Source organism: Phlebotomus argentipes, unplaced genomic scaffold (genome assembly GCF_947086385.1).
Source record: "Phlebotomus argentipes unplaced genomic scaffold, Phlebotomus argentipes genome assembly contig_5, whole genome shotgun sequence".
In the NCBI taxonomy this organism is placed as follows: domain Eukaryota; kingdom Metazoa; phylum Arthropoda; class Insecta; order Diptera; family Psychodidae; genus Phlebotomus; species Phlebotomus argentipes.
The window spans coordinates 523,021-540,263 of record NW_026776165.1 but is presented as its reverse complement, the minus strand read 5'-3'; the positions used below and the strand labels follow the sequence as shown (position 1 = coordinate 540,263).

Here is a 17,243-nt window from a genome sequence, read left to right as displayed (position 1 = left end):
TGCTCTCTGCACAGCTAGAAAAGAGGAGGAATCGCCACTGTCTGGATATCTTTCTAAAGAAAAGAGGTCATCAATGCTGAAAAATTTATCTACTATCCGGGTCGAAGGACCAGATATTAGTTTATGTAAGAAAATAGTACTTGATGACTTAAACTGTATTATTATACAATTAATTTTTTTTAAGAAAACTTTAAGATGTCCTTAGAAGTCATTTTCCGCATATCATCTGTCGAGACAGTTCTGCTTCATCATTCGGTCCATCTCTTCTCCGATTCCTTGGCGTGCTCCTGAGCCGGCACGGATATGTGGAGGCGCCCGATGAGATTCAAAGCGGAACAACTGGGTATTTATTGCTGTGCTCCTCTTGTGGTCTCGTGCATCCGGCGATGGCGCACAATTGAACTGTCGAATGAGCAACCATATCGATTTAATTCGCGTAATGAGCATTTTTACGTCGTTGTGTGTTTTATTGCTGCCTTCCACCAACTTCCAACCCCACCCCCCCCTCAGACACACACATACACACACGTGAGATTCATATCATTCGCACTGCAAGAGCTCCTGAGGGTTTGAGAAGTGCCGCGACTCTGCCATCAGGGAGAATTTGTGTCCTCGCTGAGCGCGTGGCTGGCGGGAAATTTTGTAGGGCGAAGTGAAATGTCTTGTATTGAAAGTCACTGTTGCGGAAGGTTGAAGGAAGAATTATTCTTCCCGAAGCTTGGGCTCCTGCACACAACTCACTCTTCCCTTCGTCAGGCTCTGGCAAGCGGCAGGCGAAGAAGGGCAATGTGGCTGAGTTTGTGGCTTGTGGCACACTCAAAAGCTCAAATGTTCCATTTTTTTTTCTTTCTTGCACCCTCACATCCCCCCCCAGCCATGTCTTGTATCTCTATATTGGCTATAATAAGATATTGAATAAAAATCTCATTCACGTACACATACCCAGAGAAAAAAGAACCCTCCCCTTTCCGCCGTGTGTGTGCGGGGGTGGTGGTGAAAAAAGAGGGAAGTTGGGTGGGTAAATCCTCAAATTTTATGACGTCCTAGGATCAATTTCAATTTCAAGGTATTCGAAATTGCCCGCATTTTGGGATAAATTTTCTGATTGATTTGCTTATGTGCTGATGCCACTCTTTGCCACACGGCCTTTCAGGGTGGGCTTCAACATGGACAGTAGCTCCCCATTCAGGGGATTCGTTAGAATCGAAATGGTCATATAGGGGCTGAAAAAGGGACATGGCATTGAATAAAATTTTATAGGGAGATATGACGAGCGTAGTATTTGTAGCTCATGCTCAAATTGATTTCTTTCACAAATATAATTGAAGCATTTCCATCACATATAATTCAATGGTTCATGGATTTTGCACTGTGGTGAAAAGTGTGTGCTTTGCACTGGTAAAAAAAGGGTCATAAGCGAATTCCTGGCAATCTCACTGACTAAGAAGAGGATAATAATTTTCCCTAAAATACAACATTATAGAGAGCCACTTATCTCTTGTCTTTGCTAACTTTTGTGGATGAGTAAAGAAAGTAATCAGCTTAAGAGAGAACAATGGCCATTGCCTTGCACATCAGCAAATTGATTTTCCCCGGATGAGGTGTGATTTCCCAGCGAATTTACGACAAAGAGGAAAGCACGAGAATCCACTCAATTCCCCAGACGTCCACTGTTCAATGCCGAGACTGATGGTGAATTCCAATAATAAGATATCAAGATTATTTAATAATGGGGGCTCCGGGGCGCGCGCAGGGCCGATGGTTGGGCCATGATTCAGCGTATAAATAAAATTTTATATATATACATATATATATAATGGGAGGAAAAAAAGAGGAAACAAAATTGACAATTTTCCGCGCCGTTTATCCTGAAGCCCGTTTTATAAACATCCAACTCACACTCTCACACGTTTTTCTCTCTCCCAACTATATATGACTTTCGATGCTGTTTACATCGCGTATTTATTTGAAATATTGCCAGTGAATGGTTCGCAAGATCTTGATAAATAAAATTATTAATTTTTTTGCCCCGCCACTCGCATCTTATGGCATCCCCCGAAGTGTTCTGCGTGAAGGTGGGTTGAGATGCCGCATGGGTGGCGCGCATTTATTGATTTTGCCACCCCCCTGCCTTCAGGTCCATCGTGCACCGGATGCTCCGGAGTCAAAGATCAGCAGTGAGGGTGTGATTCAATGGATGCAATTATTTATTGAACTGCGGGCGGTCATGAGGACTTTCCCGCACTGGAAATTCTTTCTGATGCTGAAAAGCACCAAAGAGACGCTTTATTAATTGGATATTACAGAAGAATGAAAGGTGAAGTGATAAAAGGTAATGAAAAAAAAGGCGATGATGAGAAGATTATAATTAAATCTGGATTAGAAATCGTACATAAAGTGGAAAATTGCTATTGATTTCCATGGAAGTCTAATTAAAAATTGTTCAATCAATTAGAAATGATAGGAAACCCTGCAATTCGTTTTCTTGTCATTTCCTCTATTGACTGCACAATAAAATGCTTTATGTGAGTTTTCTTTTATGATGATGTAGAGAAGGCAAAAAATAGCGAAAAATACTGATTAAAATCTGACAGTTGGTGCAGGAAAAACTGCCAATTTTTGAGCAACAAATGGATTTTTTTTTACAACTCTTTTGAGGCAATTAAGATTTATAATTTTAACAATTTTAAACCCCCTCAATTAAGTGGAAATACAATTAATACAAGAATGAGTATAATTTCTATTCAAGGAGAAATTTTATATTATTATTCTTGGAATTATTTGTCAGCATATCTAATTATGATTCCAAAAGAAAGTGTGTGTGTGTATTTTAGAAGGATTTACCAAGGAAGATTTCCATAGACGATGGAATAATCACACTATATAGATTTGTGTTGAAACTTCTTGCACATGAATCCCGTGAGAATCTTGGAAGAATTCCTATGAACTTTTCATATGGAATTTTCATGAAAGTACAGTTGGATTTTTGCACAATTCCTCTGTGATTGACTATGAAAGTCATTTTAAATTCACAGAGAAAAGTGATGCTGGGCAAGACGGTCATACACAGACGATGTATCGGATCTCCTTTCCGGATAAATCCCAATTTATATACACAAACACTTCGGCAGAACGTTGAATTTCGCACAGACATTGAGTCATTCGGCGCATTACCAATTCATAGTCCAACTGGCTGAGTGTGGCCGGAAGTGTCGCAGGCGCTGAAAAAGAGACTGACTGGCTTTCACGGGGGATCCAGAGGATGAGGCTCCTTTTTAGAGAAGTCATCGCCCCTCCCCGCTGCCGTCGCCCGCCTGAAGTTGGCAATCTCCTTGGCGCACCGCATCATTCCTCTTTCCCTGGGCATGTGTTCACCACTCAATCTTCTGGGGACGCCTCTCTCCGTCCTCGGCTGTGCTAGAAATCATCTATTATGTATTGGTCAATGCAATCAGACGAAATAGACATCTGCTTAGTTGAATTTCAACTTGGAAGGAAATTGCATTCGGAAGCTGTTTTATTTATAAAGTCAATTCCTCTCTTATATTTGCGGTTGTCTTACACCCCATAGCATTAGATATGTGTGGCTTCTATTTGCAATTTATATATCGCTCCCAGAGACGCCACACTGTGGCCAAGAGAGGCGAATTCTTACCTCAAATCTCCTGTCACACTTCCTTTCTGCCCTTCCGAGTGCTGACCAGACCAGTGGCTGATCAATCTTGCGGCCCAGGCTGAGTATGAAATGATGGACTTGGGTGAAAAGCACTCGCCTGATGAATTAATTACTGAGGACGTTCATTTTGCCGACTGCGTTGGGCGTGTATCGATTTTGCCGGATGATTTGGTGCATTCGCCAATGATGTTGCTTCTGCTTGTGGCACGCATTGCTTCTTCTCAACATTCAATTTCCTGTTAAAACCCACTCAGGCGGCTAATCTCACACTCCGGCTTCTCGGCCTCGGAACCCTTTCACACATTCGACTACGACGAGGAGTTGTTCAGGATATTTACTCAATTCTCACGGCATTTTGAGCGAACCTGCTTCGGAGTGTGAAGAAAAGTTCACTATGAAAATTGATTTCTTTTGTTCGCAAAAGACGCAAAAGTATTTTGCCCATTTTATCTTGCTTCATTTTCCATTGAGCGTTCAGACAAAGCTTTCAAAACTACTCATATTCAACTTTTTCAATGTTCAAAAGTGAAAACTTTATTAATTTATTTAATATATGAATACATTTTGTCGCTTTTCTTCAATTGAATTGTGTATTTGAAGCATTTTGAAGACTTTGTCTGCATATAAAACTTGTGGTGAACATTTTGGAGGGAAATGTCATCGATTCCGCTAGATGGCGAATGCGTCATCAAGAAGAGTGTTTTGAGAGCGACTTAACCTCACATAAAAGGTAAACAAAGTGTTTGTTGTGCTAGGAAAACGTTTCTCTCTCCCTAAATCCCGGAAAATCTGACCTGAAGAGCAGCAAAAATGTCTCTGGCGGATGAGCTGCTGGCTGATCTTGAGGAGAACGATGACGGATTCACGGAAACCGCGATGGAGGAGACGGACGACGCCGGCGATCCGGGTGATGATCAGGAAGCCACTCTCGAGGGCGCCGAAGAGATGGAGGTGGACGTGAAGGTGTCTTCTGTGAGGGAAGTGTGCAGACTGAGGGACTCGCCGAAGCTGGCGGACATCCTGCGGCGCATTGAGATCTATGCCAGTGAGCTGGTGCCAAGGAAGTCCTCAGAGATGGTCGGGAGCGTCGAGGCGGACCCGGAGTATCAGCTGATTGTGGAGGCGAACTCAGTGGCGGTGGACATTGACAATGAGATTGTGCTGATTCACAGATTCACGAAGGATAAGTACCAGAAGCGCTTCCCTGAGCTCGACAGTCTGGTGATGGGCGAGCTGGACTACATCCGGACGGTGAAGGAGTTGGGCAATGATCTGGACAGGGTGAAGAACAATGAGACGCTGCAGCAGGTGCTGACGCAGGCCACAATCATGATTGTGTCCGTGACGGCGTCCACGACTCAGGGAGCGCAGCTGAATGAGGAGGAACTGAAGCAAATCTGCGAGGCGTGCGACATGGCAATCGATCTGCATGCGTTCAAGATGAAGATTTACGAGTACGTGGAGAGCCGAATGACGTTCATCGCGCCGAACTTGTCCGTGATCGTGGGCGCCTCGACTGCTGCGAAGATCCTTGGCTTGGCCGGCGGACTCATCAAGCTGTCCAAGATGCCGGCGTGCAACGTCCTGATCCTGGGCTCGAAGAAGCGCGTGCTCTCGGGATTCTCGAAGGTGGCCATGTTGCCGCACACGGGCTTCATCTACTACTCGGACATCGTTCAGGACACGCCGCCGGACTTGCGCCGGAAAGCCGCTCGCCTCGTGGCGGCAAAGTGCACGCTCGCGGCCAGAGTGGATGCGTGCCACGAGAGCAACGGCGGACAGATTGGGCAGCAGTTCCGGGAGGACATCGAGAAGAAGCTGGACAAGCTGCAGGAGCCGCCGCCGGTGAAGTTCGTGAAGCCCCTGCCGAAGCCGATTGAGAGCAGCAAGAAGAAGCGCGGCGGCCGGCGCGTGCGCAAGATGAAGGAGCGCTACGCGATCACGGAGTTCCGGAAGCAGGCCAACAGGATGAACTTCGGGGACATCGAGGAGGACGCATATCAGGAGGATTTGGGCTACTCGCGTGGCGTGCTGGGCAAATCGGGCACGGGCCGCATTCGGCTGCCGCAGGTGGATGAGAAGACGAAGGTGCGCATCAGCAAGACGCTGCAGAAGAATCTGCAGCGCCAGCAAGTGTGGGGCGGCAGCACGACGGTGAAGAAGCAGGTGTCCGGCACGGCCTCCAGTGTGGCCTTCACGCCCCTCCAGGGCCTCGAGATCGTGAATCCACAGGCGGCCGAGCGCTCCATTGACTCCAATGCCAAGTACTTCTCCAACACCAGCGGCTTCCTCTCCGTCGGCAAGCCGACAACGTGAGCTGCAACGTGATGTGCGACAAAGGGAGAAGAAGCGACGCTCGCAACATAAGAAAAAGAAGCAAGGAATGGGTGAGAAAAACAAATGCCGGGGCGTTTTTCTCTGAAATTATTGTACATTTAATAAATGAAAATATTGAAACTCAAACGATTTTTGTCACAGCCTACTTTTCTCAATCATTTCTCAAATGAAAAAGAGAAGATGAAACAAAGAAAAATATATATAAAAAAAAAACAATTGGATTATTACACTTAATTGCGAATGAGAGAAAAACAAAAAATAGTAAAATGGAACTATTTTTTTTTTTGATTTTTAAATTTCTTTTTCCTTTCTCATGTTGAAGAAGAGAAGAAGAAAAAATAAAGAATATGATTTCTATCGCTCGTATTTTCTCTCTCTCTCTCATTTTTTCTTTCTTTCTTCTTTAGGTAATATATATATATATTGTATATTTTCTCAATATTTTTTTTGCCTTATCGCCTATTGATAACTATTAGAATCACTCCTGAAGAGCCCGTATTTATTCCACTTTTCTTTTCCTACTAAAAAAGACTTATAGTACGATTTTCCCATACTTTGCTTCGCATTTTGTTCAATTTTTTTTTTGATTTCTTCGTCGTCAAAGGAATAGAAATTATTTTGATATCTACTAATAAAATATATTCTTATGTTTCCCCTTTTTTTTCTTTTTGAAATCTCCATGGAAAAGTTCCTTCATTGATTACAAAAGAAAAGAAAAAAACACATTCTAGTTGTTTTAATTACACAAATTAATCACAAATGTAAATGACTCAGCAGTTGAATAAAATGGCACATTTTCCATTAAATAATTTCATTTACATACACATAACTTTTAAACACTAAACTCTTATCTGCATATGATATTTTTTTTTACTTCATTATATCTTTATCTCTTCCTAATCTGTTAATCTGTTCTTCTTTTTCTCCACATTTACACCTCTTATTATCAAAAAAAAAAAAAATACTAATTTTTATGCAGCTTCACTGTCTCTCGCTCTTTTTTTCTTTTGTTTTTCAGATGCTATTTACACTAGGTTTCTTTTCTTTTCTCTCTAATATATCTTTTACATTTTTTGTAAAAAAAAAAACAAGTCCTTTCGCCTCTCAAAAATATCCACATTTGCTCTCATCTTGTGACGGTAACGAAAAACATTTTCCCAACAACCTTCTTATTTTCAATCACCTTAAAGTTTTCTTTTGCGTTTTTTTCTTCTTTTTCTTCTTTCAAATCTACCCTGTTTTGTGCCTTTTTTTTCTTTTTGGATTTCTATCGTTGTCTTCTTGTTAAAGGATTATTTTTTTTCTGGCTATTCTCAAGTGATATTCACACAAATGCACGCTGGAAAGATTGACAAATGTCACTAGAAAATTACACATTTGACACTTATCAGAAGGCGGAGCATGAAAATGGGCGGAGCTTCTGAGATTTTTTGCTTTAACACTGTGCAGTTTGCCAGAGACATGAGAAATTTAATAAGGTTGAGATACAAATTTTTTCCTCATAAATGCCACAAAGTTCCTTAATTCAAATTCCCTTTCTGTGGAACAATTGTGATTCACTCAAGCTCAAAAAATTCTTCAAATTTTGCTCCAAAACTCTGTCAATTCATGTGTAATATCACTTGAAGACTGAATTAAATAATATGTTTTTTTTTTGGACTATTTCATCCATTTGTTTTTGCATGAGAAAGAAACGTGTTGTTGTTCACATTGAGCAATTGTTGCACTGATCGCCAATGTCACTCAATGTGGCCACAACTGCAACGTTTGACGCATATCACAAAGTCAAAGGATTCTTGTTAAAAACTTGGGTTATACATTAAACTCGTTAATTAAACAATTGCACAAGCACACATCCTACAACATCTGAGGATAACAAAGTCTCTCGTTTCTCGCTACCGATTGTCTTTCACTGTGATTCTGGAAAACAATCCAATTTCGCTAAGGGCTCTCTCTCTCTCTCTCTCTCTTCCTCCCTGGCACTCGGAAAGCTTGGATTGGTTGGCGCGGCGTGCGCCTGGGAAACCGCCGGCGAACGGTTTGCCGCGCGTCATAGCCGAAAGGAGTTAAGAAAAAAAAACACTATATATATAAATTAAGAGATAAATAAGTAATGACATAAGTTAAAATAAATTATAAGACACATTTCGCGCCAGAAAAGCTCAAGGATGTGTGGCGAGGAAAGATCCTAAATTTTGATCACGTTTCCCCTCCCCCCTTTCCGAGTCCCACCACCGCGGAGGAATCGAGAGCCTGTGGCTGTGTCCTCAGACGATGCTCTCCTTCTCAACGGACGCCGGGAGATCGTTGAAGGCGGGCTTCACACCACTCTGCACCGTGCAGACTTTGCGCAACGACGCGTCGCTGTTCTTCAGCGCGCTGCCCTGAAACAATCCCACAAGCCACGAGCGAATGGACGCCCTGCCGAGTGGCTTCTTGCTGCTGGCCGACTCATTGTCCATGGCCACGGACTCGAGGGAGTGCCAGCGCTTCGCGTGGAACAGCAGCTCGTCCACAGGACTCGTCAGGGAGCCCTGGCGCTGCAGCAGCGGACAATTGGCGTCCTCCGTGCCAATGCTGCCGTTGCAGTTGTTATTGGAGTGCTCGGCGATCTGCTGGCTGGTCAGCGGCACCGAAGTGGCCACGGAGGACTTGGAACCACTCATCTGGACGACCGCCGGTGTGCCGACGCCCGCCTCCAGTGATCTGGAGCCCCGCTTGGCAAACTTGATGGGCATCTTGAAGATGTCCCGTCGCCGCAATTGACTGGGAAACGGATCCAGCGATCGACTCTCGCGCAAGATGCCCTCGAACTTGCCATACTCATCGCTGGACGCAATCGAGCGCAGCACCTGGCGGGGTTTCACCATGGCGAAGGGCTTCTTCGGACAGTCGCCGCCGTTGACGGGCTCGCAGCACTCAACATGCTCAAGCACATGGTGAGATTCTTCGTTGAGATACAGCGGCACGCGCTCCAGCTTCCTCTGCGTGGGCCTCGGTGAGTCCCGGCAGCCGTGCAGAATGGATCCTTGCAGGCTGCATGTGCTCTCGACGTCCGTGCGCGGAATATTTGACTGCCGCCGACTGCCAGCACCTGCAAAGACATCGGAGTCAGACGCCAACTGGCTGAGACATTCCACCCTGGTGAACTTACCAAAGTGCGCCGCTCCGATGAGACTCGGCTGACGGGAATCGCAGTTGAGCTTCGGACTCCGTCGCGGACGACAGAACAGCGGCGGTGGCATATCCTCCAACGCCACGGGCTTCCGTTGAATGGCTTTCTCAGTGGCGCCAACCAGCCAGTAAGTCACGACCTCACCTGGAACGACAGCAGATCGCGCGCAAGATTAGCAGAGATTGACACTCGACAGGCTGCAAAAATTGCTCACCTTTCCCCTTAAGCGGAATCACACCTCTCATTTCAGTCACATAGCCGCCAATCCTGTCCAGCGCCTGCTTGCACTGGCCGGAAATGTGAATCTTGAGCGCCTCGCCGTTCGACTCCATCCGCGAAGCTGTGTTCACAGTGTCACCGAACAGACAGTATCGTGGCATCGTGAGTCCCACAACGCCCGCCACCACAGGTCCTGTGTGCATCCCAATCCTGAGCTTGAGCGTCTCGTTGGGACGATGCGAGATCTTGTGCGATCGCACCGCTTGCAGCAGATCCAGCGACATGGACGCAATTTCACCCACATGGCGATCGGCATTCCTAATCGGCAGCCCGGAAACCTGCAGAACAGCGAACAGATGGAGGAATGAGACAGAAGAAGGAGACGGAGTCATTGGGGATGCTTACCACCATGTAGGCGTCTCCTATCGTCTCCACCTTGTACACATCGTAGCCCTTGATGATGCGATCGAAGACGGTGTAGAGATCGTTGAGGAAGTTCACCACCTGCAGTGGCGTGCTCTCGGCTGACATCGCCGTGAAGCCCACAATGTCGCTGAAGTAGATTGTGACGGAGTCAAAGGACACAGGCTCCACACCATGTCCGCGGGTCAGATTCTCCGCCACGGACTGCGGCAGCATGCGATGGAGAAGATCCTCAGTCTTCTTCTTCTCCTCGCACAGCAATCGTGTGCGCTCATTGACGATGTCCTCCAAGTTATTGGCATACTTCTCCATCATTTCCATCATTTGGTCCATGATGTTCTTCGACTTGCCGCCGCGCATCTTCTTCAGTCGAGTCCTAGAGGGATGGAAGATGATCGTGAATCTAGAGGGCATATGAATCAAAGAACCTTTTTCCCGTCACTCACCGCACAGTGGCAAAGTCTGGTCTGAGGTCGGGATTCTCATTCCAGCAGTCTTCGATGCAATTGAGAACGTAGTCAGGACAATTGTCCATCTCTGTGATGCTCTCCAGGTCCGGCCTGAAGGGCTCCTCTGTGTCCAATGGCGTGCGCTTCACCATCTCAATGATCTCCTTCGGCTCGTAACCCGTCTGCCCAAATGGCCCCTTGCGACTGATGATCTCATACAGGACAATGGCGAAGGCGTAGATGTCAGCCTTCTGGCTGCCGTAGATCGTGGGATTTCGCAGCAACTCCGGCGCCTTCCAGAACTGACTGCGATAGTACTGATGCTCCCCAATGGACTCATTCTCGGCACAGTGCCGCAGATCGTGCAGTCCGAAGTCCGTCACTTGCAGCATCCAGCGCGACGTCACAACACAATTTGAGGACTTGAGGTTTCCGTGGAATATTAAAGCTGAGTTGTGGATGTAAATCATTCCCTGCGAAGGATGATATTTAGCGCATCGCACACAGTGCATTAAGATGTGGTGCAAGAGACACTCACCTTAATTAAGTCGTGCACCAGTGACGCTATGAAGAGATCATCGAGCTTGATGTCCTCATTCTCCACGATGTCGTAGAGACTCCCCTTGGCGCAGTAATCAGTGACTAGTAGGATTCGCATAGGCTCCACGCACGCCCCAATAAAGCTATTAATGTTGTCGTGTCGCAGGTCGCGCAGCAATCGCATCTCCTTCATGATATCGCGCGAGATGTCCTTCTTGCGTGCAAACTTCAGCTCCTTGATGCGCACCACCACGCCCCGGAATCTGCCCGTGGTGGTGAAGACCTGATTGGAGCAGCGCGAGTTGAAGGACGCCGCGCTGGCCAGGCTCAATTTGCTGGGCGACGACACGATGTCATTGTTGAAGTAGCCCTTGATCTCGTGAGATTCAATCTTCCACAGCAGCCCCTCGATCTCCAGCTCGATCTTCCACTTGCGATAGATGCTCATCGTGATGACGCCGGCGCAGAACAGCACCAGCGCCAGAATGCCCGCCACCACCATTGACGTGATGTGCGTGTCATCGCGCGGACACAGTTCGTTCATGAAGCCACACGAGGGCTCATCGAAGGGTCGATCCTCGCCCGGCCAGTCGATCTTCACGGACGCATTGATGATCTTGTATTCCTGCCGGAGAAGCGGAGACTCCTCAGTCAATTCTCACCGGTGTTACGTAAAGCATGTTAACGCAGTGATATTTGAATTCAATTATCGCCCTCATCATGCTAAATGGCCAAATAAAACGCGAAGCTGCGTGGTAGATTTTCACAAATCATAATACAGTCCATAAAACGCGTAATAATAGGAATTTTCACACGACTTTGCATTAACGAGACTTCTCAATCATTGCAGACGCTTCCAAACTACATAATTGCAACATATTCATAACCGTCCGTCAGTCGTAAATGGACTCACAGCGCTATTAAATGGTCAGAATGTCTCCTGAGGAGTTATAGTTTTACGTCAATGCCATAGACCTCGAGTTATGATAGTTTGAAAATTTCATTTTAAAATCAATTTGATCACATTATGAACACCCATAAGCTAAACTTGGTGTTTCCTTATCACATCCTTTACAATCTTCCACAACTGCAGATCTCTTGCTGAGACTGAAGCGCGCGTTTTGAGAGTTTTTCTTCTTGGGTGTTGAAAATGAAAACAAACGAGATTTTCCACACAGATAAGTGAATGTGTGTGTGTTTGTGTGTTTATCTCTAATTAAAAGTTCTCCTAACTGCGGTCTAAAATTAGCTCACCGGCGAGTGGAGAGAATATAGAGCATATATATTTTCCTAAGAAAGCTGATAACACAATATCGGCCAAGCATCGAAAGTTACAACTCTTGAGACTGTGTGTATCTTTTATGTGAGAATCGAAAGCCGAAAAAAAATGTTTGTGGGCGAAATGGTGGCTTTTGGATGGCCAAAAGTCAAGAAAAACAACGACTCACTCACTGGAAAATCTTCTCCTTGCTGAAAATACGCCACTGGCATCATGTGATAGTCACAGGAGAAGTTCTCCTCGACAAAGTGGAAAGGCTTGAGCGCCAGCACGGAAAAGTTACCCTCGGAATCACCATTTCCATCAATCTTTATCGTCGCTCCGGTAATACCTGCAAAAATGACAAGGTGAAAAAACACACCGTGAAAATCAGCAGTGAAAGTGTGACTTGAGAAGGGAAAGAATTCATACTTTTGTATGTCTTATTGTTGATGATGGTCTCAATTATCTTCGTGCCATTGCTGGCTATCTCATGAATCAAGTCCGGTGTCAGAGGCTTCTGCTCATCCTTCAACAGTTTATCCAACGCCAATGAATACAACATCACAGAATCATACAAATAAGCCGCATAAATAGACACAAACTGCCAAAAGAGACAAAGTTTTCTTCATCATTGTCAAGAGTTGCGCGCGCAAGACGGCACAATTACCTTTATGTATTTCTTAAAGAAGATCGGCGTGGAGAAGTTGAAGGGCTCTCTCTTGTTGTACTCCCTCACCTGCTCAGTGAAGCTCTCGTAGTTTTCCGCCGGTGGCGAGGACACAATGACCAGCAGACTCCTGGCGCGCTGCTTGAAGTTGTCAATCTCCCGACACGAGGTGTGCTTGTTGAGATGATCCGGCTTCCAGATGTACTTCTGCGCCTCGCGCGTGGAATATGTCATCATGTCCACGAAGATCACCATGTACTCACCCTTGGCGAACAGCTGAACGGCATCCATGGCCTCCATCATGTTCACCAGCGCGTACACGGGCCCCAGGAACACGTAGATCCTCGTCCTGTTCATCGTGTTCTGCGGGGACATTCAGAGGGAAAATCATTGTGTGTGTGTGTGTGTGTGAAAAAGTGTGTGGCGCACGGCCAAGAATTCAAAATCATCAGCAAATCATCTGGGGAAAGGCGGAAATCACTGCGTGACATCGCGAGATGTTCCATATCGCGTGACATGACAAAAGGAGTCTCAATTTGATTGATCAGTTTCTCAAAATAGCCTTCATTGATCGACAGTGAAGATCTAAAACCATGATCTGACTGTGTAAATGCTGGAAAATGAGATTAAAAAGCTCAATAAGTCACTGAACTTGGGCTTCTGCAAAAATCTCTCTCTTGCCTTTCTGCCACATTTTATGATCTTTGCTTCTCTGTCGCTTTTTCTGCGACGACAGGCGTTATTTGCCGCAAAATCTATTGACCTACTCTTGACGCTTATCTTCCTGGCCACTCTCACCTGCACAACCTGGTACCAGTAGCCACTCCTGCAGCACTCCATGCTGTTCTCGCAGCACTTGTGATTGTCCACGACGGGCAGCATGTGGTTGACCGTCATGTTCTTCTGCTTGGCCTGCTCCTGCAGATTATTGGCCACGGTGGTCCACAGCTCCTCGTGGATGATGGAGAACTTCTTCCAGCCGTAGTAGTTGAGGAGGGAGATGATGGATTTGGTCACTTGCGTGTCCGGCGGCTCAGTTCTTGCGAATGTTGGAATGGTGGACGCCATGTAATCGGAGCATTTCTATAAATATCCCACCAAGAGACATGCGATTAAGTGCAATTGCAGTGTCAAATCGCCGAGTTGAGTGGATCAAATTTGGAATTCAGCACTATTGGTGGACAAAGAGAACAATGAGGAGAAGGAACACATGAGTCTTATTGCCAAGGGATCCAATGTCGATGGCTTCGAATTCGTGGGTTTCTTGCGGAAGTTCGTGTGCAGTAAAAAATGCGCTCTCTCGAGTGAAAATTGTGCTGCGCATGAAGAAAAGTGCAAAAAATCACATCCATTTGCAATTATTACTCGGATACACACTTTTGGGGTCTTTTCTCAAACTCAAACTCTCTGTGAATCATATTTTCGGTGGCAACAGAGACACAAAGACAAAAAGAGGGCGGAAAATGCGTATAGAGAAAAGGTGTGTCACCTGTCGAACGAGTTGGATTTATTGATGAACCACACATAAGTATGAATATGGGACTTGAGCGCCGCCTTGGCGCTTTATTAATAATTTTTAATAGACGAATTATGCTCTTCCTCGGACGCTGCCAATTAGCATTCATGATGGCGGGATTGGCAAATTGCTAAAGCACGTGAATACAATTTGGGATTGCGGCGATTGACAAATTTGCCCACCCTCGCGGTCAATTTGCAACTCACATAGGAAATCATTGGAATATTGCGACTCTGCGACACAATAGCCTCAACATGGCACGGTCCCTCCGGTCCAAAAAACGTCGCCACGCCGTCGCAAATCATCTCCGTGATGGCACGCGTGGCCAGCACGGTGTCGCCGCGTGTGTCGTTCCAGCGCAGCGCCAGAGTCACATTGGGCAGAATGTAGGGATTGTTGTTGATCTGCAAAGAGAGACACAAGGAGTCAGAATTTTTGGAGTGTGTGTGTGTGTGATGAGGAAAACCTTCACCTTGCACTCTCGCCACATTGAAATTCCCTCCCTTCGCAATGCGCGGCTATTTTTAACTCATCGCCACTGACAAATATACTTCATGCTCGCCGTTATGGCAGCTTTTATCACGAAATTTCGCACGCGTGATGCCTAAAAACAGGTTGTTTGTCTCCCCAAATTAACCGACTTTATGACCATTCCAAGAAGTCACCATGAAAGAATTTTACTCAATTGAAATATTGCATTGAACAGAGTAATAATATTTAATTGCTAATTTCCTCACTCTTTTCCTCCACTAAGATTTTCGAAACAAGAATCTATGAGAATCAGGCAAAGGATTAGCTGAGAAATCTTAGCAGATTTCCGACTGGGAAATCGCACCGAAGACTTTGGGCAAAGTGTTAAGAGTGACAAACAAGCTCACCTCATCCAGCGCCATTGTGAGGGCCCCGGAGATCGCGAGGCCCTGCTTGTCCTTGAGTTCGCCCTTGATGGCCGTGAGGTAGCCAACGGTGAGGACAGTCTTGGCGTTGTCTCTGGGCACCGAGTGCCGGTCGGAGTAGCCCTCGCTGCCGAAGCGTCCCACGAGGGTTCTCTGCTTGGGCTCCCTGGACGAGCCATCCGGTGTGGCGGAGGCGACCGCGGCGGTCACAGCCGTGAGCAGGAGGAGCACAGACAAGGGCCAACACGTCATGGCCCCTCGCAGCGGGGCCGATCGGCGCGACTCCACAGATGTGCTCCAGACACCTGGAAGAGAGGCCAGGCCGTCAATCTCAGGTGGATCAGACGCACTGTGTGCGCGCGTGTGTGCGTGGGAACGGATTGAGTGTCTCTGCAATTCGAGTGTTTAGAGGAGATAGTCGAAAAAGAAGGGGGGAAGAATTAACATTATCTCTCTGTCGAGTCTATTTATAGATTCGCTCACACACAGACAATTTTCTCCATCATATCACACATTATTTACATTATTCATAAGTGCATACATTTACGCGAGAAACTTCAATGGAAAAGGAGGACTTTTCCGTGTTGTGTGTGTGCGTGACAAATGCACTCTTTGGTGTCCACCACAAGACTCACGAGAAGGAGAGTCTCTATTTTAGCAGACTCGCGTGCAGATTTGTCCGCAAGAAAGGTGAGACAATTTGAGGGATAAATACACATTTTCCACACAACCCAACTTCTTGTGCGCCGCGTGATAATGTGTGAAATGTTGATATCAAAAAGCTCTATCGGTTTGTGTGGTATAAATAATCATATGTAGACACTTAACATTACATCTACTTATGATACCTCAATACAAATGTGAAGTACATGCCGAGAGTGTCTAATTTTAGCTCTCAAGGTCTTTGCGGGAGTTCGTGTAGCTTTTTACAATCTTTTTTCTTCTTTCTTTCTCTCTCTCTCGCATTTTTTTCAAAAATATACATCACACACAACATGTCAAAATATGCACGTTATATAAATGCGTGCCAATGTGTTGGGAAAAGTCATCGTGAGTCTCTCTCTCTATCTAGGAAGAGGTGAAAGAAGTAAGACTGAAGACATATTCCGCTCTTTATCACGATTTTCTACACTTTTGCCTTCGCACTTACACTTCAGTCGCACATTATATACACATTCGCATTGAAACACTGCATTTCACAAGCTTTAGTCACACACTTGATACAGATTCTCTCAGAGCTTTCGGCGCGTAGTGGATGAATGAAGAAATTTAGTTTCACATTCAGTATTCTACATAGATCATGAAAAAATTGTCGGAAAAGTCATCAAATCAGTTAGATTTTAGTTAATTTTAAATCTTAGTCATATATCATGTTTCTCTTGATTGGAAATCAAACTTCGAGTAAGTAGAATTTGAGAGTGATCACTGTTATGAAGTTTCTGCTCTTGTTTACATTTTCATTCACTCACAATAACTCTCAAAATTGCATTGAACTAATAATACGACAAGGCAGTGTAAGCTCGCGCTGAAAGCTCTGTCGCTACAACTGCAATGCATTGAGTCAATATGTTCAATTTTCCAATTTTTACACACTAGTCTTGGTCTCCGCGTTCACAATCTCCCCGAACAATGAGTGATATGGAATTTATCAGCTGTGTTGAATCATGGTGAACGAGTTGCTTTTGGACTAGTATTTCAGCGTGAAACAATGCCATCGAGAGAGGTTCATTCAAGACAGAAAGAATGCAATGGCAAATTTTCACTCTTTGCCGCGGACACACAAGAGTGCAGTGGCACACACGAAGCTGAGGGAGTTGCGTGTGGTGCCATTGAGTCTGTTGCAAAGGGAAAAGGCCAGTGTTGGTGCAGTGACACTTTCGAGAGCGCGGCGCGCGGATTTCGCTCAATCGCGCCATCAAAGCAACACCTAAGCTATTCTAACTTCCAGCATTCACAACTCTTGTAACCCACAAATTGACTCTCGGCCGATTGGAGCTGCCGCGCGCCAAATCAACACCCTCGAGAGCCTATAAAGCGAAGGTGAGGCGCGCAGAGACAAAGAAGGCCCCAGAAGAGAGGAAAGT

At 45.7% G+C, this 17,243-nt stretch overlaps 2 protein-coding genes across 2 annotated transcripts; one reads left to right on the top strand and one right to left on the bottom strand.

The window, feature by feature from the left end:
• The first annotated feature begins 4,296 nt into the window (after window positions 1-4,296).
• Window positions 4,297-6,411, top strand: LOC132256601 (U4/U6 small nuclear ribonucleoprotein Prp31). The gene has a single exon (XM_059753107.1). It carries the CDS (start codon window positions 4,487-4,489, stop codon window positions 5,990-5,992), a length of 1,506 nt encoding a protein of 501 aa, XP_059609090.1. The 5' UTR covers window positions 4,297-4,486; the 3' UTR covers window positions 5,993-6,411.
• Window positions 6,412-6,521: 110 nt separating this feature from the next.
• On the bottom strand, window positions 6,522-15,431 carry LOC132256600 (receptor-type guanylate cyclase Gyc76C-like). The gene is made up of 12 exons (XM_059753106.1): window positions 15,142-15,431; window positions 14,470-14,667; window positions 13,546-13,830; window positions 12,748-13,110; window positions 12,510-12,681; window positions 12,272-12,429; window positions 10,818-11,444; window positions 10,277-10,752; window positions 9,813-10,206; window positions 9,403-9,745; window positions 9,168-9,332; window positions 6,522-9,107 (listed from the first exon to the last, which is right to left on the bottom strand). Exons 1-12 carry the CDS (start codon window positions 15,409-15,411, stop codon window positions 8,281-8,283), a joined length of 4,278 nt encoding a protein of 1,425 aa, XP_059609089.1. The 5' UTR covers window positions 15,412-15,431; the 3' UTR covers window positions 6,522-8,280.
• Between the last annotated feature and the right edge of the window lie 1,812 nt (window positions 15,432-17,243).

Bases quoted from the DNA above. Each gene is read 5' to 3' on its own strand.
- LOC132256601 (XM_059753107.1), top strand. From the start codon at position 4,487: ATGTCTCTGGCGGATGAGCTGCTGGCTGATCTTGAGGAGAACGATGAC.
- LOC132256600 (XM_059753106.1), bottom strand. From the start codon at position 15,411: ATGACGTGTTGGCCCTTGTCTGTGCTCCTCCTGCTCACGGCTGTGACC. The intron at 13,111-13,545 runs GTGAGAGTGGCC...ATGTCCCCGCAG, and splicing joins ACTGGTACCAGGTTGTGCAG to AACACGATGAACAGGACGAG. The intron at 9,108-9,167 runs GTAAGTTCACCA...ATGTCTTTGCAG, and splicing joins CATCGGAGCGGCGCACTTTG to GTGCTGGCAGTCGGCGGCAG.